Source organism: Lachnellula hyalina, assembly GCF_007821495.1.
Source record: "Lachnellula hyalina strain CBS 185.66 chromosome Unknown contig00137, whole genome shotgun sequence".
In the NCBI taxonomy this organism is placed as follows: Eukaryota; Fungi; Ascomycota; class Leotiomycetes; order Helotiales; family Lachnaceae; genus Lachnellula; species Lachnellula hyalina.
In genome coordinates this window covers 947-22,362 of record NW_022157251.1, presented here as the reverse complement: position 1 = coordinate 22,362, position 21,416 = coordinate 947, and the positions used below count along the sequence as shown (strand labels likewise).

The window sequence follows — 21,416 nt, the reverse complement described above, 5'->3', positions numbered from 1 at the left end:
ACATAAATAGCTGCATCTTTGGCTGTTGCGAAGGTTTCATCTTACCTACCTAGGTATGCAATAGAGATGAGTTGGCCACGCAGGTATGGCACAAGAATCCATTGATTTGAACGTAGTGAGGAATCATATTTGAGCATTTGTTTATACAATAGGCAGCTGGTGTACATTCGTGACCAGCACGTTCTGAGCAGTAGGACGTTGAAAAAGGTGATGGAATTGCAAGGCGAAGATGACGTGCGAAACGGTTGTCCAGCTTCCGTTCGCAATAGTATTACAACGAATGTAAAGAAATAAAACATGAACCCATCCTCCAAATACCGATACATGCCCTCCGCCTTTTCTCCATTTGGTTCTGTCATGACGCTAAAACGAACAAAAATTCTTGAATGAAATTTAATACAGGAAACGGAAATCTTCGTGGCAGGAAAACACACAAAGGACTTTTTATTTCAAAACCCCCATCCATCATGACAGCATGAGTTGGCCGCGAGGCCTTCTATCCCAAGAGACCATCCGAGTAAAGGAAGAGCAAGTCCACTAAGCAATTAAGACTTTTTTTTTGGGTTCGTGATATTCATACCAAGTAGTGGGGAGGTAATTGTCCGCCGACTACTTGGGGTATTGGTAGAACAAGCAGGCAACTTATTCAGAGCGCTTGCGCTTCTTGCGGGACTGGCTGTCTGTCCCACTGCTTCCACCTTCCGAGGAGTGTTCACTGTCACTGCCAGAAGCAGCGGCAGCGACGTTGAAGAGAACACTACCCAGGCTGTGAATGTGTTCGCCGTCACCAGAATCCATATGTTCCGAAGGGAGTTCACCCTCTTCCAACACGCCCATAACGATGGCTCCACTACCGTGGGTACGAGCATGCTGGGCAAGGTTGTCACTGCGAGAAAATTTCTTCCCGCACTCGTGGCATTCGAATGGCTTGTCTTCGGTGTGGAGGGATCGGTAGTGTCTCTTGAGGTGTTCTTGACGTCTGAATCGACGGTTGCAGATCTCGCAGACGAAAGTCTTAGATGGATCTTCGGTCAATGATTGTTTACGGCCTCGGCGGTTGACAGGAGCTTGCGTAGGAGTGGCACCAGACTCGGACCCCATGACACTGTTGGTGGCATGTTGTTCCGAGGAGCCCGACTGGCTTGGAGCACTGTTGTTTTGCTGACCTTCAGCAGTGCTCTCTTGAGCTGGAGCTCCAGAAGCGGAGTCCATTGGGACGGTGTATTTGCGGGATCTGACAAGGTTGTCGAATTCTGTGCTGTCCTCGTCGTCGTCACGGCAAGCCTTCTTAGATCTCTTGGATCGCTTTTCCTTCTTTTCCTTCTTGACTTCGGTCTCTGATCCGGACGCGGGTGGGCTAGGGAGACAAGCGACAGCAAATTGCTCTAAGTGCTCGAATTCCTCAAAGTCCTCGAACTCGTCCTCGCTGATGAAGGGACCGTTGTCAATTGAGACTAAATCGGAGCCGGAGTTGGTGCGCTGTCTCTTGCTGCCAAGGAATTGGACGTTGTCGGTGGCTGGGAAATTCACCAATCCATTAACAAAGTCTTCCTCCGAGTCGAGGTCCGACAAATGGTCGAATGTGGGGAGTCCGTGGTGGGATGGAGCAGTGAAGCTGAGGTTCTGATTCTGGTTTGTGTCTTGGATCTCGGGCACCTGGTTGTTGTATGTTTCTCCTCCCAGCATGTATCGGTGTTCTTCGTCGTCGCCGGCGCAGAGAGTAGGGAGCGGTGGAAATTCGACAGCAGTCTTGGCCAAAATTGGATTGGATGAAAGAGCGGCAGTGTTCGATGAAGAAACTGAGGTGCCAGAAGTGACCGTCAAATTGCGCGGGTCGCAGAAGTCGAAGTCTTGTTCCGAGATGACAGATCGCGGATAAGGGGAAGGGCTGGGAGATGCAAGTGAGGGACAGGATGTCGCAGGTTGCAAATCATTAGCGCTTCCAAATGTCATAAGCGAATTTGGGTGGATGAACACTATAACGCGGGAAACGAGTCAGTCTCAGCCGTAAGTAAGTAGCAACATGACACGAAACAAATATCCATCTATACATCAACTTGTTACGCCCTACTCCTACTCTGGTCTGCCACACTATCGCCTGATGCCGCCTTTTCTTGTAATATGGCTAGCTGCAAGCGCACGCATACAATAGTAAATTTCATTCGACGTACCTGGAGTCATTGGCGGGGAGCCGCATCGAGTCCATTCATTGCCAGCTAGGTTCTCGGACTGCACTTCGCCCTCACAACCTTCCTTGACCCCCTCAAACCCCTTCAGGCCGCAGAAGCTGGTGTTCAATGGTGTTGGCAAAACATCACAGCTCGTCGGGCTGCTGATGGCACTTCCAGACGCAGACAAAGGGGGTGTCGACGGGTAGTAGTACATGTCGTTAGCTTCGGACTCCATCATCAAGTGTGGTGCGTGTTCCTGGATCAAAATTGTCGGCTTTTGGTACATCGGCCGGGGAGAGGCTAGTGGTGTCATGTTGGCAGCATAATTAGTGCTGAACACGGGCTGCATAGGTGCTTGCGAGCACGATGAGTTTGGCCTCGAGTAGATTGGCGTCGAAGGCATCTGGTACATGTGTGGGTGGTAGATTGGTGCCTGAATGTTGCTTGGCTGCTGAGAGAAATGCCCATGCTGACGGTTGTCCGGCTTCGGATCAGGATTGTAGTAGAAGAAAGGTGACGGTCCCATTGCTTGTGCGTGGGCATATGAAGAGTCCATGGTCAAGTGTCTAGAAACTGAGTCAGTTGCATTCTTTACTTTCGAGGCATTCTTCCGAGTCGAAAGTCAGGGCTTGTTTGCAGACGTACACTAAGACTTTTCAATTACAAGTGTTCGAATTCGTTGATTAGGTTTCGAAACAAGTATGATGCTGTTGTATGAGGGCGGACAGGTCGGGCGGATCGACGGTCGAAGTGAGCAAAAAGTATGATACAGTAGGGAGAGACTGGACAACAGTTTTGGGGGTTCCAAAGACTGTCTAATAGGTGTAATGTTGAGTTTGATTATACATTCATTCGCCGAGTGGGAGTGAGGCCGGCAAAGTGGTTCGTGGTGAGTCGTTGTAGTATTATCGATGTTTCGTTAGGATGCAGAAAGACGGCAAGGTTCCAAAGGAAGGTACGGAAGAAATTCGAGAAGGCTATGAGAGAGGAGCACAAGTCGAAGATATTCCAAAGAGAGGCGATGTACAAAAGGGAAACTGGTTGTCGGTATAAGAAGAAGGCTTGGTGATGATGGAAGAAAAAGAGCAAGCGAGCGTTGTGACGGGGACCCTGCAAATAAAGTAACCATCGAGGAGATCAGACTGTGATAAAAGGCAAGATAGGCAGGCCGGACAGAAATGGTTAGGTCTCAGAGGCACTGGGAGGCGTGGTCAATGGGTGGGCCAGGAACCAGAAAAGGCGCCGTGCTGAGTGGGTGAGTCTGCATCCAGACCCATGTCTGGGGGAGCCGGCAGCATGAGATGGGATGGATGGCCTACGATTTTCTAAATGTAGTCCAGCTGCTGGATGTGCAGAGTAGGGTGGATGTTCTACGATCCTTGTCTGAATGGTCCTTCGTGTTCGACGCTACGTCCCCTGTCGTCCCATACACAGACGCTGGATGCTCCGGGAGTTTAGGAGTGGTGGGAGGCCTAAAGGCCTGGTTGGACTGCCTAGCCGGGGATCACTACCTACCGTCAGAAAACACGAGCCACTCACCAATTGCTGCTGCTGCTGCTCCAAAGCGGCGAGCACTCTTGAATAAGCTGGACGTACACGAATGCATGGTGCAATAATGTGCATGCATAAGGCCGCGCGAGCTATCGAGTAGTTAGGCATTTACAAAGAAACAACACCACTCGGCTGAGCGCTAGCTAGAAAGATCGCACCACCACCAAAGGATATGTTTTAGATGGCTTATCTAGTTAGTCACGGCTGCTGCTGAACGAAATCGACAGTCTTCTTCTGAAAGCACGCACATACGCACGCACGCACGTCTTGCTAAGATAACTTATTAGGAACCGATGCGAGAGTGATCTGTGCTGGTGGATCAAGACGGGCGAGGGAAATTAATTCAAGCACTGCGAGAGTCATTCAGGCTCAACACCTCATGGGCAGCCGTGGCCTGCAATGCTAGCAAGTGGCAAAAGCATTTGCTGAGTTCTGATCCGACCAGTCAAAGGACCTAGAAACACGGTGAGCTTCATTATGAAGCTTCAATTATGGCTCAATTATTATAGCGGTGCGCGGTGGCTGCAGCGAGGATGATTCGACCGCCACATCGCCTGTTTATTCTCTCCCAGAGGCAGAGGTTCCAAATGTCCTACGATGCTCCGAGGTTTTACAATGATGGCTGCACAGCCCGGCGGAGCTCAGCTTAGCATTGCAATTTATAGCATGGGAGCATCTTCTTATCGGCATCATGCGAGCCTACAACGCAAGGAAGCAAGAAAGCATATATGGGGCTATTCCATGCTCGATTGTATCGGCGCCGACTAGATCGCAAAAAGTCAAAAGGTTCGACTTCCAACTCGATCTCATTCGATGTAATGCTGAACAGGAAACAATTCAAGCGAGACGCGAAACACGCCGACAACCACTCACACTACACAGCACCCCTCCTGCATGCACAATAAACCAGCCGTGAGTGACAGGAACACAGTGTGCACATGTGAGATGCAGCTATCCAAGTATTTTCTCTGTTGAGAAACGCCAGTACCTGAATAATTGGCTGCTGTGTGCTGTGTAGAAAGTTATTCTTTTCCTCCCGGAACGTTCCCATCGTTCAACCCCTCAAGCCCCTCCAAAACTATTGCACAGAGACTTAGGGTCTAAAGATAATGAATGAATGCCAACTCAGCCTTCAGTCAGCCCTTTGCTAATTGTTAGGTTCTTCCTGGGAAGTTTCCCCGCTTCGAAGCTGGGAAAATCAGCACGTACATGTGGGGAAAGTCAGGCATGAAACACGAAACTTTTGGGAATCCCCAGTCAATGACGAACCCAAACGTCTAGCTGGCCAGGACGAGTTGCATGCAGCAGATAAGGTGTAACCTCAATCCATCCTGTTGGCTGCTTTAGGATGTATACCACACTGATAAAGTCATGTATGTACAGTATGTCAGAACCGTTTTCAAGGCAGGTTTGAGGCACAAAGTTCGAGCTTCCCAAAAAAGGCTTCTGCAGGTACAAATGCAACCATGTCTTCCATCGGCGTAAGCGCTTTTTTACCTTCTGCTTTTCTTTTAGTCTTGGAGCAAAAGCAACCCTCAACAGCTTTGATGTCGATTAATTTAGTCATATAGCAAAGACCTTTAACTCAGATTCCCTAGCACGCGAGCACGCCAGCACGCTTAAATTTCTATCTACTCCGCAGAACAGAGACATGCATCTGATCGTTCCCGTCTTGTCTATAAGTTTTTGCGCCAGCGTTTGAGATGATCTCAAGTATGGGACCGAGACTTCTCCGTACTACTGTACTGAGGGGGGCTAAATAAAAAAGTCCACGACTCTACAAATACGGAGTAAGGCGTCAGCAGATGGCCCCCTTGTCAATGTGGGGTGGTGGCCTTCTTATCGATTACGATGATTACAGCCCGAGAGTTCGTTCCCGTCTGGTAGGGTCTCGGAGGCCATGGTGATCCGCCGGCGCTTCGACCCCAAAATGGGTACGAATACAGAGTGGTGTGGTATGTAGAGTCAGCATTACTGTTACTAACTATACGGAGGGTATGGTATCTACACTGTCCCAGAACATCAGCGTTTCGCAAAGTTCTGACAGCCTCTCGACCATAAATAACCCGTCACCCGCTGGCCATTGGCGCGCTCGTCGACAAAAAGTTTTTATTTTCTGCACGCTCGACTAAGTGTGCCACGCTTTTTGTGCTGATGGTGTCTGCTTGTTGGCGACTTGCATAAGAGCCTGCAGTCGTGCATTATTGGCTCATGCGAGATGTGCGAAGATGACCTAAAGATAGCCAGGTTCGTCCACGCTTGCTTCTTTACGCGCGCAGTCGCTGCTGCTTTTACTCGGACAGTGTCTGCTGGACGATCCACATATGATTGCACATCGTTGGTTGCATTAAGAGTACTTCGTACTCTGCATTAACGGTAGTTTTATCCTCATGCACCTGGCTTTATGAAGGCGGAAGGATTCCTTCGGTAGCCTTCCAGAACGAGAGCGCTTTGGGAGGCTGCTCCGTATGTAACGCCATCAGCCAAGGTGCTCGGCCAAAAGCCAGCGCTCAAGACCGCATGGAAAAAGAGCCAAGTGGTGTGGTCTTATCGGTCATGCATTGTGTCTCCACCAGCTTGCCACCAATCAGGGGTGGGTGCCTTGCTTCAACCTTGCCTTTAGTACTGCAGGTACGATGCAGGTACGAAAACGTTCGAGTTCGGTTGTTACATACGGAGTATGCAACTTTTGACACCAAACGTGCAGAGAGGAAAAACAACGTTCCAACAAATAGCCGTACGGCATGGGTATAGCAGAAGGAAAATGACGTCCCACTCTGCCCATGTTTCCTGTCATCCGAACTCTCAAGTCAACTTGGTCAAATCGCTTCTTCCCGTGTCGTATCGATTAGCCAGTACGGAGTTACTCCACCTGCCGAAGACTAGGGCCATTGCGGGCCTCGTCCGCCTGGGGGCATTATTTGAGCTGGAAGCCAACCAGCGTCCACAGACCAGACCGCCATCTAACCCCACTCGCGGATTCCGGATGATGCTCCCAAAATCACTCTTGGGGACGCTAGGTCATGCTCGAGGGTTCTTCCAGACGAGGAAAGACTTTTTGCAATGTGGCTTCTTTGAGCGAGCATATCCCGACAGACCGGATTTCTTGACCCAGATGTTCATCTGCATTTCTTTTAGCAGTTTGTTCCATTCTGCCGGTACTACTATACTATTTTATGCCCTCTCTATCATACAACTACTCCCACGTTGCTTCAAATTCAGACAATCTTTATGCTTCATTCCACGGATTTACTGTCTATAGCGTTACTATATCTCATCTTTCCTAGCGAATCACATTAGTAAGAGCGGCCCGCAAAGTTTGTAGTTGGTATTCGGCTTCATCATAGCTTCCAATAGTCTATTGGAGTAGCCAGTCTAGCTTGGGCATAAATTCCCCGTAATTGATACCGTACTTGTAAACTAGCCGACCGTAAGCCTCACTACGGGAGGGAGCTCTTAGGCCAATTACTACTGGAAGGAAATTCTCTTCCCCGGATTCTCAACTATTGGTCAATGATTAAGTAGTCGGTAATCGACAAGGTCTAAGCCTTGGCAATAGATTGCAGGATCTGGGCCTGTTGAGGAAATATAATGCTACAGTACCGTGGCGCTGCGACGGTCTTCAATTAGTTTTCAAAGGTTTTTGTAAGCGAAACTACTATGTTTCATACAAGTCCGTCGACTTTCAAGGCTCAAGCACACCTCTAAAGTTGAGGGAATTCAACTTTGAAGGCGATAACTGCGGTACAATTCCTACTCTTCAGCTAAATTGAGTTACACTTTTGCTGTTATTAACATCATGGATGTAAAATTTAGCTATCTTATAAAGGTGTGATATCAAAATTGCGATCTCCTAGACTCCTACCAAGTGGATCCGGGGCCGAAAAGAGCCACGTTCTGCCGTATAAGAACGTCAGAAGATCTATCCATAATCCAAACGCAATAAGTTGCCGATCACAGTTGCTTCCGGTTGGTATCTTTTTCGGCATTTACACTGAAGGCTTGGGGGCAAATTTCAACCGGAGAGCGATCCGCACCCCCCGTTAGGGCCGGACTTCATTCTGCATTTCGCCATGTCTCCGGCTATGGCTTGTCCCGGACCCTGATGATGGGTCTTCGAGAAGTTTCATGATACCGAAGGTGAAGGCCGGTCCAGTCCATGGTGGCAGCAGCGGCTGGGTCCGCTGGCCTGTTGTCGATTACTGTGGGGTTGGTGTTTCGATAGATTCGACAGTTCGTTGGGTTGCATGAATCGGTTGTCGATTCATGAGTCGTACTTCATGCATTGAAAATGTCAATGCTATCTTTATGGCTTCGTCTACGTGATATATGGAGGTACTGGAGGCGTCCTGCGAGTCTTGTCGTTGAGCACAGGACAAAGTTGTCTGTTCCACTGTTAATAAATCTCCTAGTTCAAAGCATTGAAGAACTTTGTTGAAGCTTTGATTAGATTTGATCAATATGCGGGAGATATAGAGTCAGACGAGTCGAGTGACATTCGATGATTTGAAACCCTTCAGTCGTCGTCCAACGTCTAGCAAGTCACGATGTGAGTCGATGTTGAGGATAAAAGCTTAAATAGTCCCACTGGTATACATACCAGCAGGTGACAAGAATCATCGCTACTCAAAAGTGACGACTGTGGTCAGGATCTAGAAATTGGAAATATTTGCAGCCTTATCCGAAACTTTTATCTCAATTTGTCCAATAGTTGATTAACAATCGTTTTCAGCCCAGAACTTGGGAGATTTACTATGAGAATGTTCAGAACCAGTCTTGACCTGTGCCGTTGTTTCTACAGAGTCCTTTTTCTCCCTGTGGACACTTGAATTACCAAAGTATTGGAAGTCGGCTGTGATTCAAGAGCAATTGCTTCACGGCAGGGGCTGAGGCTGTAAATGGAAATGAAGAGTAGATGGCCGACTATCATATCAAGTTGTCTTTCAATTCGGTATGACTGAGAATATACGAACTGTAGACTTTTCTTACAGGCTTGATCCTTAGGAGAACCTCGAAATTGGATACGAATGAAGCCTTGGAAAATAACAGGAGATAATTCACTTTCGTTCTATCCCCTCCTTTTCCCTCGTATAAACGAAGCGATCGTGACTTCAAACACTTTAGCAACACGTCATCCTAGCACATAACTCACGATCCTGCTTGAATCTCTTCCTCTCCTATGCTATCAACGGTAGACACATATTGCCCCTGAACCCGCAATCAAACATCTCACCATGTCAGTCAGTCTCATCTGTGGAGTCGCCGTCCTCTAGTCCCGCGTGGATGTCTCGGCAAGGCAAAACGGGCTTTCCACCGCAGAATACCTTATTTTCAGTCTTATTCCAATCCAAGACGAGTAGTTGAAGCGGGCGTCTTTTTCTTCGGGAGGAAAGGGCCACTGGTACTGATCTTCAAGATGGCGGTGAAATTTTGGCATCCCTCCCGTTACAGTACGTGGTCATCCCAGTTTGGCAATGGCAATGGCAACCCGCGTTCTGACTGAGCGATCCGTGATTCAGGTTAGGAACACGGTTGACATCGCCGTGCGTATTTGGCATGTGGAAGATGTATGTATGTATATATGTATATAGGAGAAACGAAATTGTAGTAAGAAAAATCTTAAGTGTGCTCCAATATTCGATGTGTATCTGCAGCATTAGTTGCATTTTTATTTTATGCAAGTTTCGTATTCCTTATATCGTTGCACATTCTCTCGATCTCGAAATCTTCGAGCCATTTTCAGACATCTCCAATTTGCGATGCTGAATCTCTTAGTTTCTCGGAGGGGCGCTGGGTGAGTTCCCGTTCCTACATGCCCGAAACAGGTTGAAACACTGCTTACGGCTTCGAAAGGCAGGAAGCCGAAACAGAGATCTTCATATCTATCCACTCGGATGGTGCTGGAACATGATTCGGAAAAGAAGTCTAGTCTGACCACTACGTTTGAACTTGGAGGCCATTTCGTTGGAATTGTTGACGAGTTAGCAATTTGAGATTTGAGATTATTGTGTATATAAATGTGTAAGGAGGCCTCTATAATACAATGACAAGGCAAAATCTCCAGATAAATACTAAGTAACATCCCATGTTATAAGTAGTAGTTCTAGTCTTTCTATAAGGTATACCTCGACTCGGGTTCTTATGTTTTCAAAGAGCAGTGCCAAAATCCCGATCCCTAGAGGCTCTTGAATCCCAAATTCCACTAGTACTTGAGGTGACTATTAAAACAAGTTTGGTATAAGGCATCTGCTAAGATAAGAAATCAAAACGAGTTCGTAGGAAATGATCACGCAGATATATCCCCTCTTCCTAAGGAGATGGTGGAATATTTTTTAGGACGGGATGAGACATGAGAGAACAGCCCGCCGCCACACCTGCTTACGACAAGCGATATGTAGGATTATACTACGATGTACAGTACCAGTCATTATTATGACCCTCCGGGCCCTTCCTATCTCGACGAATCTAAAGCACAGTCTAGTAATTACTAACCCCGAGAACAATGACTTTTCTTAGGTGTAAACTTGTTGCTAAAGAAGGCACCCCTCGTAGGGAAAACTGGGGGAGTAGAAAGGAAGGGAATAAAACATCTCATATACATATAGAATAGTAAAGGAAGCCTGAAATATAATCATTCCTAGCAGACTAGAATACGTTTGAAATTTTTACTATTACTCTTGAACTTTTTATCTTATTACAAGCTCTGGAATATGTAAACATTGTGGAACATCAAAACACTGCTTTAAACTACATTATATTGTACTTAAATTTAGAAGCGATGATTTCAATAGCCGCATCTATAGAAGATAAACAAAAGAGAAACGTGGATGTGTGATCCAGAGGTAGGGTAGGGGATGATCCCATTTAACCGAGATAATAACCAGGAGTCCAGCAGACCTGGAAAATCAATCTGGGGTATATTGAATCTCGACACAAGCTGTATTACTTACTACTAGCTTTTTGAAAAAGCCAAACGATCCCGCTATGCATTTTCCAATACAACGCTTAACGCCCCGCTTCCCAATCATACAAATACAACGCTGAGTAGGAGAACAAATGCGACTCATCATGCCATGGTATCGTAGGTTCCCAAGACCTTCGTCTAGAGATTCACATACACTGCAGCCCTTTATTTAGAGTCATCTGACTTAGTGACATGGTCCTCGGCGAGTTCTTTTCACCCTCGTTCATCACATCGCCGAAAGTGTCATCCCTGTAACTCGTTCTTTCCTCTTGCGGAGTCTGGAATGCTTCCGCCCCATAATCCTCTTCATCATCACTCGTATCGTCATCCTGCTCGAAGCTGGAGAACTCTCCGCCCGGGATATCAATTAGAGGATCTATTACGTGACTTGATTCCGGTGTGTGGTATGGACCTGGCGCCGATGTGCGCAAAGCTTGTAGTTGTTGTTGGAGACTACGGACAATGAGTTCGAGCTGCTGCCGCGCGACTTGCTCGGCTGCTATCATGTTGGTAAGAGCTGTGTAATGCTCAATGGTGAGGTATCCATCCTTTGGCATCGTGGGGGAGCTCGAGGGTATACCTCGAATTGTAGTAGACGTAGACAAAGGACGTGCGTTCCTATCCTTCGGATCTAGAGCTCCATTAGGACTTGGAAGTGCAAGGAAAGGTTCCAGCGAGTGTTGATAGGATGAATTGGTGTCAACCGTCGAAGGACGGCTATAGACAGGAGACCGGTTTCGAATGTTTTGCGATTCTTGGAGTGGCTGATATGTATCTCGCGGCCTGTCATGTTTTGGGAGTGAGTTTTCCGAGTTGTCGGTTCCTGGACGAGTGAAGGATTTGCTCTGAGTCCTGTTAGGGTTCCTTTTTGGCGGATCCTGGAGCTGCAGAGCATCAGGATGTGCGCCCCGGGACCGTAATATAATCCGCTCCACCTTCTGCAATCTCTCTTCTAGGCGTTGGACTCGGGTGTCAAGACTTGCAGCTTGAGTGATCTTCATCCCTGCCATCTCGCCCATTGGCCCAAAATTGAAAGGCTGAGGCTGCTCCTCAGGCTCGAGAATATATTCAGACTCATCCGCTAGCACAATTGGTTCCTCGGGTTCCGCTTTGTTCGACGACATGGGCGACAAGACTCCAGGGTCATAACTCTCTCTCCAATATCTGATTTCATCACTTCGGCGTCTTGCTTTTGCTGGCAAAGCGGAAGCTTTCCTCAATTCGCCAAGACTACGCGATCTTCTCTTGGGGTGGCTGCCGCTCGTGATAGCCATACCAATAGCTTCTTCAGCCTCTGCATCGGTGATGATTCTGCTACCTCGAACATGACTACTTGCAGGCCTTGGTGAGAGGCCAGTCCAGTCCGCACGACCCAGTGTTGTGTTTGGCGTCCACAATCGACTAAGTGTGGTGGCCCTTCGAGGCCTGGTCCGGCCATCTGCTTGTATCGACTCCCGATTGTGTTCGAGCGCGCCATTTTCGTGGAACTCTTCTAGTGCAGTCGAATGAGAACGTAATGCGCGGTTGTACTCATTGACAGGAAGGGAGGCAGAGCGCTTCTGAGGACTAGGCGTGCTCTTCGTATTTCTATTCAAAGCAGTTGGGTCCTTCTTCAGTTAGTCTCCGTAACCTTTATAAGATAATCGATACTTACACTGCGATGCTGATCACGAACTCCACTTGTACTTCGGCCATTCTCATGTATTGTGTTGCTACCACCCTTCCGCTTCTTCCCAAAAAGTTTCCCCAGTACTGATCTCAACGAGGACTTTTTTCTTTGAGGCTTCTCTGCACTTGTTCCTGAAGGTATACTCGCCGTGGAGTTTCGTAAAGCGTTTGGCTGAGTCGTACGCCGAGGCGGCTCCTCTGCTATGGGTTGAGCGGGAATGGAGGCAGACCGTGGCCGGTCTGTAAAACCGCTTGCAGCATTCCCGGTCTGTTGTAATGAATGGTCTGTAGCATTAGATCCTCTCCGGCCCAGTGATCGTTCGACACTTCCTGTCCCAACTGGGGTTGCGATTCCAGTCCCAGGGGTTCTGATAGGAAATTCATCGTCATCTGGTATGGGTATAGGCGGTCCAATTCTCCCTCTGATGGAACCTCCATTGTTTGCCCGCGTGCCCGGGGATCGGAATTTACTCATGGTGCCAATGTGCCAGCTTGGGATACACCATCAGATAGGGACCAGAAAAGCGCTTGAAGGAGATGCATCTGTTGGAGGGGTATCTAGCAAAGTAGCCGATCCCGATGCCTGCAAAGGCTGATGATCCGGAGAGCGACCCGTCGTTCTATATGGAAATCATCTTGAGGCATATAGACATATATGTGAAAGACGTGGCATATGTTGGTCCATTAAGCAAGCAAAGAATGGTCAGGCTAAGCGTGGGTGCATCACGTATCATAAGTCCTGCGAAGATTCGCAAGGAGAGACCCATGAAACGAGGAATGATAGCAGTTGTAGCAAGGGTTAAAATAGAATTAGGGGAGGACGGGAGATCAATCAAAAGCGAGATAGTGGCATACTGTACCTTACCCCTGCTGAGCCGCATTTGACATCGCGTTTGGACTTACCTTATTCTAGTCCATCCCATCCCACGGGATATTGTTCGTATGCTGCATGTGAACAGGGATTGATCTTTGCAGGCTCTCTTTGCAGAGCGTTGAGACGGCTCAATCAGTTCAGCCAGAATGGCCATCAACATCTGCATCCGAAACAAGCAGGAGAGCATCCCATTTGAGCCCTCACTCATACCTGAGGTGATTGGCAATAACAGCCTGTACCAACACCGGCCTAGCCTAGAGCTCGTGGAGCTCGGGCCAATCCAAGATCTCTCTCTCCCTTGACAAGCGCAAGCTCAAGCGACGAAAGGCCTTCGAGAACTTCATGCCATGCCTGCCAGCAAATGATCTGTGGGACCAGGCTAGGGCATGCGCAAACCTTGGACTTGCCTTGCCTATCGCTGCGATGGTGAAAATGCCCCTTCGGAGTTTGGAAGATGATTTGTTTGCTCGAGGATACGTACACGTACCTAGGACATGGTGGACTGCAGTGTGTGGTGCCAAGGAGGGAGTCTAATGCCTGGGCTGCATCTGCAGACTGCCCTCTTCAGTATGGATTAGACACAAAGAATCACCCCTCCGAACCGGTTTGAGCTACTCCGTACACCGTGCATATTGCGCGTCTGAGGGTAAGAGCGTCTTCATGGTTGGATATTGTACGGTACGGAGTAGGCTCCATGCGAATGGACAGTTGTGTGAAACGAGGAGCAGAAAAGCCAAGGGCAGACAGATGTCAAAGCACTCGCGGTGATATCTAGCCGGGTTAGCCTAAGTTTCTGCTGGGGACGGCGGTGCTATTAGCGTATCTTATTCGACACGCGCTTTGCACATTGCATTACAGTATTTTGCATTTGCATTTGCTTTTATACACAAGAAGCAATATACGGAAGTAAGTAATGCATGAATTTATAAATAGGTGATTCCTTCCTCCTGCCTTTTGCATATTTGACCAAGCAAGCGTCGGCTATTGTTGAGGCCCCTCCTAGAGCCCTTCTTCAGATTACGAACAAGTAGTCCGTATGAATGACAAATGTAATTGTTATTATCGATCCGCAGCAGATTTTTCTACCAAGCTCCGCTCTTAAACTGAAACAGACGAGATCCACTTCATAATTCGTCTGATGCAGAAAAATCCATGGATTCGGGTCGCATACGGAGGTCCGGAGCGGCTCTGAGTCTCTGGAGTAGAGTCCCCCACCCGCTTCCGGTTGCGTCAACTACCTAGGTATGTAATAATAGCAGGTAATAATACAGCATGGTTCTTTACCAAGTCGGCGTACTGTATTTTACGGATTCAAACCTCCCTAGAAATGCAAACATGATTCATTATTGCGCGTTCAACTCTGCAACTGAAGGATATCGTAAATCCGCATGCTCCTCCAAAAACTCCATCCACCGTTTGAGAAATTTATTATTGCTTCGTCTGCAACGATCACACAAATTTCGTTAGCATGTCGTCTCACTTGCTAATCATACTGTAGCAAGAAGACTAAGAAAAATATGGCGGCCGGAGATGGTCAGAACTCACTGCAGCGTCTCAGAGTCTCCGATAATAGTCAAGGAGCGCCTCGGCCTCGTCATAGCGACTGTTTCTGTATCAGCGTGCTGCTCATCAACACTGTACGGGATGGGGTCATGGAGGATTACCATTCAGTCTGCGTTTCTCTCCAAGAAAACCAACTTCGTGCTCCGAGTTACTTCTAACAAGGCTTACAATGACAGCCTAGGGATTTTCTCAGGTCAGTTTCTACTTGTGGCATTGCCTAAAAAAACATGTCGATGTTTCGACTGCTCCGTTTTGTTTCGAAGATGGAAATTTGTTTCACGCGGGGTGAGTGGCAGATTTTAAGGGGAAGAACTTCATACCTCTTTCTCACGTCCCTGAAATCCATCAACACTTCCCAATTCGATGCCCGGAAAAGCTTCCTTCATCGCCTTTGACATCAGCGCCAGCTATCGAGAAGTTAGCAAGTTTCAGGATCAACATCCGATGAACCTAAAGTCGAGCAGCGGTTCACAGATGATCTGCGAAAATACTTACTTGGGCATTATACGGAGTGATGACAGCAATATCAGACGGCTGTACCCCCGCAACGACCAGATTCTGCACATGATGCCTCACGAGAGCGGCTTCCATCTCATTGCTCTTACTGTCTCCCATCATGCCCTTACCGGCCTTCTTATCAACCTCTTCCTCTTCATTCTTCTCGGGGAAATCGCCGCCTTGAGTGTCGAAAAATATCAGCGGCTCATTGGTATCTTCAGTCTCCTCTACTTCGTATGGTAGGTCTTTCAGCAGCCTCGCTTTCACTGCTTCGGCTGCTACTAGTTTCGAATCGTAGAGTTCGTCGGAAGGGAATCTCATGATTTTCTCGTGCATGCGGTATTGTGTGGTTAACATTCGCTGCAAGCAGGGTCAGTGAGAAGTGTCGATAAACAGACAGAACCATTTCAGCATGCTGAAAAAGCGTGTCCAGTGGCAGGCAGCTCACCTTGATTCCAGGCCCATGAAGACCGAGTAGCCTATCAAACAAAGTTTTCTCCAGCGTCATGCCTTTAATAATTGCCTCCGTCTCCTTTACGTCTTTAGATCTAGGCTTGGTCTTTGAATTTAAAGACTTGATTGTAGGTGGCAATTGCAAGTGATCCCCAGCAAGAACCACCTTGCTCGCTCTCAAAAGAGGAACCCAACATTGAGCCTCCAGTGCCTGACTTGCCTCATCAATAATCACAACATCAAAGACTTCATCCCTCGTCTGGAAACCGCCTGCTCCATGAAGCGTCGCCAGCACAACTTTACTGCTTTGAATCAGACTCCCAATACACTTCTTCTCCCTCTCCTTAAACTCTTTCCGAAGTTCCTTGAGATCTCCATAAATAGCCTTGCGCTCTCGACCGCTTTTCGTCTTCTTGATCGAGGCTTGCTTCGTATCCATCTCCTTCCTGACATCTTTCACAATAGCAGCTGCATCTGATGTCTGCGTAAGGACGTCTAGAGAGTGATTGAGCACCGATGGGAGCAACCGAGCTGGATGGCCCAGGCGGACAATAGGAATTTTGTGGGGAGCAAGCCGTTCAACAATATTGTCTACTGAGATATTCGACGGCCCGCAAACCAGGACCCGGAGATTGCGCTTCAACATCTGTAATATGAGTTCAATCAAAGTATGAGTTTTGCCAGTCTGCAATTCTTGTTAGTGAGTGAGTTGTGAATTTAGGAGGGACTGCAAATACTCACACCAGGTGGCCCATGAATGAGAGCCATCTCCCGTGAAGCCAAAGCAAACTTAATAGCCTCCTTCTGACTCTCGTTCAAGCTCTCATCAACCCACTCAATCTCGCCCACCGCACTCTGATCCTCAGGCGACGGACTGGTAAGCCCGAACAGCACTCTCACGAAGCTGGAATACTCATCCGACTTCATCTTTAACAGCCGCCCCATCGTCTGATTCATCCTATCATGCCACACACATCAGGACTTTTCTAACCCCGACTCCCCTCCCTCAATCATACATAGAAAAAGTAGACCATCAGAACTCACCTCTTATAAGTAACATCATTCGCCAACTTAACAATCCACAGCCTCTTCGCCGGAACATCATCCCCATCCTCATCCCCATCCAACGCAACCCAAACAGCAGCGCGTCCCACCCTCGTCACCACCCCCCTAGACCCCTTCTCCTCCAACTCCCTCACCTCGCGCTTCTTCGCACTGCCCGCCGGCTGCTCAGCCACAACCACAATATCCCCCGTGCGGATGCCATGTTCCGGCAGCTCGCCTCCGGTAGCAGAGTCCGGGGTCAGTTCGACGACGGTCTTGCCGCCTAGACCCGTGCGCTGCGACGAGAGGGAGAGGTTGGTTATGGCGACGCCGGCGCGTTGGAGCGAGGTGGGGGATGTGGCGGTGATGAGGGAAGAGGTTTCTGCTAGCTCGGATTGGAGCTCTGCTTCTAGGAGAATGAGTTGGGTTGTGGCGAAGGAGGCTATGTCTACTGCTTCTTTGGGGGCCATGGCTTATGTATTTACGTCTGGATGGGTTTTGTCATGTGAGGTCGATGATGTTGAAGAAGGAAGGATTTCTCAAGGTTTGCAGCTTGCTTCACCAGCTTTGTTATACAGGTAGGCTATGACATAAAATAAACCTTGATTGAGGTAATTCTGATTCTATATTTTGATTGGGGTATATTTGATTGTGCAACTAGGCTATCTAAAAGCATTTTTATAGATGGAAAACTTTTAATGAAGATATTCTTCATCCCCGCTCAACCGGTCCTTGAACGCCTTGAAAATGCCCAGTCCTACATAGGTATACACTAATATAAGAAAATTATTTCTCAAAGGTCCCAGGTTCTACGACGATGACAACTACCAGCGAAGTAATCATCAACGCAAACGTAATTAGCGCAACCAAAGCTATACTCCCCCTGCTCGCCGGGAACTTGCCCCTTATAATCCAATGCTGCGACTCAAAGTACCTGTGGAACCCCACACCCAGCATCACGATGCTGATACCGAGGAACGTCGCACCGAGGGGCTTCCCCATCTGGCGAAGGCGGCTGTACGCGTTGCCAGTGCCTTCGGAACTGACATTGAGGCGGAATCTGGGGTAAGGTAAGGTAAGCGTCAGCAACGTGCGGCGCACATATGCAAACATCAAGATATAGAATCTACATGACATACAATTGAGTAACTGCTATTCCGATGGAAGCAAAAGCAAGGGATGTGCGCAGCCAGGCCAAGAAGGTTCTCTCTAGACACCCGAGTATCAATTAGCACAAGGCAACGTAAGGAGCGCACGCAGTATCGTACCAAGGGCCAAATGATCCCTTGCCACACTGCCCTTGTTCTCCAGCTCTATCGATCCATATTCCGAAAGCATTCTCGCCCACCAGGACTCGTGCTCATCTGCCGCGGTCTCCTCATGCTCGTCTCCGGGGGAATGTGTTCGCCCTGCCCTGCGTATGCTCGCTGTGCTCGGATGATTGGAACGCAGTGTCTTCGCTGGCTTCTGCTGGGTAGATTGGTAATTCATATTCCGATTGCCCGACCGCCTGACTATGTGTGTCTCCTCGTCCGCACTGCTCTCCGTCTCGGCAGTCCCATTCGTGCCCCCGCTTGCTCGCAATATATTTGTGCCTGGACTTGGTGGGGAAGTCCCCGAGTCACTCGAACTATCCATCATTATCTTTCGGGCTCGAGCTCCTTGTAGTATATCGTCGACACGTCCTTTGTGAGGCTTGGTCATATGTGTGGGTGAGTTTCGTAGCTTCGCGGGGTCGGGTTGCGCAGGCTCTGCGGGGGATTTTGCGGCCATGGTTCTATATACGCCTAGACAGGCTTGTCAATTACCTACTTACAGCGCCTTTTTACGCTGGTTGTGGTCCTTGCAATGATAAGTTGTCTGCAGCTCGCACGCCATTTCCTAAGCGTGGCCCAAAGGTCCAAAGGCGGGATGTGGGGTAGTTTGTGTGCTAGCTACCTACCTAGGCTATAGGTAGAGTAGATACGAAAAGCGGCACTTGTTATCTATCACCTTTTACACCTGATATCCCTTCAATCGACCGTTATTTACAGATTAAGTAAGCACTTTCACTTTTACCATCTTGTACTTTTTAGAATTTGATCATTCACCTCTGCAAACCGGTCTCAAGTATGTACAAGAATCAAAGTGAAGTAAACTAAGTCAAATCGCTATGCTCGTGAAGGAGATGTCACAACAGGGCGCACAACAAGGTGAAGCAAGTTTTGTGTACACACGAAGTTAGAGACGCAACATAATCTTGTGCTTGCAGATGAGGGAGAAAGAAGTATGGGTGCAACAGATCGAATGTCTCTCCTTTTCCTTGTCAGCTAGACTACCAAATTGGGTACCGCCCTTAAAGATCTACACCCTGCAGGCCAGCCACAAGCAAATCCATATTCGTATAGATATCGGCGCTTAGATGCATCGAGCGACAGAAATATGTATGCAAGGATAACTGCGCCGGCGGCATTTGAAGGCCGTAGAAATGGGGCTTTGCTGAGGGTCGCCTAGATGACCTTCGACGATATAGGCATGAATATAAGGGCAAAACCCAGATAACCAAAGAGTTCATCAATCGAAGGAGTCCGGCACCTCCATCTAGAGAAACATCCATCCACTAAGCACACCCCGTGCCTTCTCCCATGCACCAAGAAGTCTCTACCATCACTATCCACATCCTTGGAGCAATGTGAATGGAAAACACCCCAACCACCCACCCACAACACAATAAGACAACAAACATTAAGGACGTTTAATACAAAGGGAAAGAAGAGGTCCAAAGGTGTCGATAGACCAGAAGGCGAGAAGATCTAGACACTTCAGTCAAGTATTAATGACAATCATATCGTTGTTGGCGAGTATAGCAGAACCAACAGCAAGGTCCTTCGGAATGGGAGCGGAGGAAAGAAGTAACAGTCGTGATCGTTCCGGTGCGCGTGTAAAAAAAGCTATGCACCAAAAGACGTCCCAGTGGAGCCTAAACGCCTACGAGAACTTAACTACTATCGTCTTTCCCGAGACCTGGGGTTGTCTGTTAGCAAGGGGGAAATTTGACACCAGTGAGAAAACTTACAGTGCAACCTGTGTGGTCTGTGGGGTTACCGTTAATGTCGTAGAAAGTCTTGTTTTTATATTTGCATGGGCTTTCGGTACCATCGACAGTGAATGTCACGTCGTAGTCGAGAGTCCATGTTGTAAAGTCGCTAAGGGTTGGGTAATTTCCAAAGATGGAGAGGTAGGTCTGACCATCGGTTGCACCAGTACCCAAGTTGACGGGAGAGTAGTTGCCTAAACCACTTCCTGCCACATTCCACCAGCATGCTTCGCTTGGTCCACTGCCGGAAGGGTTAAGGTAGTATTGGGCTGATGTGCCTGCACCCTCCCAGCTGTAGTAATTCGCCTTATCGGGGTTGCACAGTTCAATACCCTTGTCCCCGTTGTTGAGAGACAAAGGAACGGTCTCTGCTTCAGTTCCGGGATAATCAGTACGGCAGACAGAGATAACGCTGCCTACGGTGCTCTCAACTGTCACGCCGCCAGCACCCGCAATGCAGAGCTGTTTGGTAGCGGTATTGGTGAGTTGAAGCTTTCCATTGCTGTCGCAGTAGAGACCTCCGACAGATTGCGCCGTGGAACCTTGGTTTTCTACTGGCCATTGGGACTTCTGGTAACCCGCAGGGCATGCATAGGAGCAGAAAGTGTTTTCCTGGCAGCTGCTTGGCGTTGAAATAAGGTCGATAAGTCCGCCAACAGAGCCCAATACACCACTGAAGTTAGGTGTGTGCTGAAGACCAGACCATCCTCCGTTGTTCATCCAGTCCAGTGCAACTGCACCATACTTAGAAGGGAATGTCGAACAGGATAGAGAACCGGATTCAAAATCTGGCCAAGAACCGGTGCTGCTGGAACTGCTAGATCCTGAAGATGTTGCCGAAGCGGACGCGGCCTTTGTAGTTGATGTCGCTGCTGATGATACAGACGATGTCTGTGCCGAGGATGTTGGTGCAACATACGCTGAGGACGATGTAGTTGGGGTACTCTTGGCTTTCTCGATGAATTCAGCGGCGTGGACAGAGCTTGGTGCTGCTACTGACGATGGTGTAGCTGATGCGATTGAAGCAGCTGGAGTTTCAACTGGAGCGACCGAGGCAATCGATGAGACCTGGCCATTGACAAGGACGTACTTTCCCGAGGCGATACCGGCCTCAACATCGGATCCGCTGATTGGGACACCATTGAGTACGAAGACTGTTTCGATGGCACCTGGAACGTTCACAGTAGCAACAGCATCGCGACCTTCGACGGGAGAACCACGTCGCTCATGGTGGTGGTGAGCGTGGTTGTGCGGTTGAGCTACCGCAATGGTTGCTGCGCTGAGCAGCGCAATTTGGGTGAACTTCATTGTGAAGAAGCGGATTCGTGATGAAGAATAACACTAAGACTTTATTTCAGTCTCTCAGAGACTCTCGGCAATATTATTGCGGAGTAGTATTCGATGGTGATTTGAAGAAGGTATTTTCGCGGTCGAGAACTGTAGAGGAGATTGTTAGCATTCCAATGGATAGCACCCTCTACGCAAGAAGCGGTGAATTTTGGACCATTCAATCCAAATCAGTGCAATGTCTACAAGGGCGAAGAGACTAATTTC

At 48.4% G+C, this 21,416-nt stretch overlaps 5 protein-coding genes across 5 annotated transcripts; all 5 read right to left on the bottom strand.

Annotated features, from left to right (window-relative positions):
* Window positions 1–642: 642 nt before the first annotated feature.
* sebA (C2H2 finger domain transcription factor) lies at window positions 643–2,736 on the bottom strand (the record flags this gene model as incomplete). Its single annotated transcript, XM_031151973.1, has 2 exons — window positions 643–1,976; window positions 2,172–2,736. Coding segments are annotated over 2 exons (1,899 nt in total), but the record flags the coding sequence as incomplete, so codon positions are not given.
* An 8,096-nt stretch (window positions 2,737–10,832) lies between these two features.
* LHYA1_G007040 (uncharacterized protein) lies at window positions 10,833–12,829 on the bottom strand (the record flags this gene model as incomplete). Its single annotated transcript, XM_031151972.1, has 2 exons — window positions 10,833–12,293; window positions 12,341–12,829. The coding sequence occupies 2 exons, from the start codon at window positions 12,827–12,829 to the stop codon at window positions 10,833–10,835; spliced, it is 1,950 nt and encodes a 649-aa protein (XP_031003084.1).
* Window positions 12,830–14,769: 1,940 nt separating this feature from the next.
* hcs1 (DNA polymerase alpha-associated DNA helicase A) lies at window positions 14,770–17,256 on the bottom strand (the record flags this gene model as incomplete). Its single annotated transcript, XM_031151971.1, has 7 exons — window positions 14,770–14,831; window positions 14,893–14,968; window positions 15,112–15,198; window positions 15,287–15,649; window positions 15,738–16,427; window positions 16,484–16,700; window positions 16,787–17,256. 7 exons carry the CDS (start codon window positions 17,254–17,256, stop codon window positions 14,770–14,772), a joined length of 1,965 nt encoding a protein of 654 aa, XP_031003070.1.
* A 316-nt stretch (window positions 17,257–17,572) lies between these two features.
* Window positions 17,573–18,559, bottom strand: LHYA1_G007038 (uncharacterized protein; the record flags this gene model as incomplete). The annotated part of the gene is made up of 3 exons (XM_031151970.1): window positions 17,573–17,846; window positions 17,926–17,995; window positions 18,055–18,559. The coding sequence occupies 3 exons, from the start codon at window positions 18,557–18,559 to the stop codon at window positions 17,573–17,575; spliced, it is 849 nt and encodes a 282-aa protein (XP_031003069.1).
* Window positions 18,560–19,591: 1,032 nt separating this feature from the next.
* sun1_0 (Secreted beta-glucosidase sun1) lies at window positions 19,592–21,170 on the bottom strand (the record flags this gene model as incomplete). The annotated part of the gene is made up of 2 exons (XM_031151969.1): window positions 19,592–19,753; window positions 19,842–21,170. 2 exons carry the CDS (start codon window positions 21,168–21,170, stop codon window positions 19,592–19,594), a joined length of 1,491 nt encoding a protein of 496 aa, XP_031003068.1.
* Window positions 21,171–21,416: the final 246 nt, after the last annotated feature.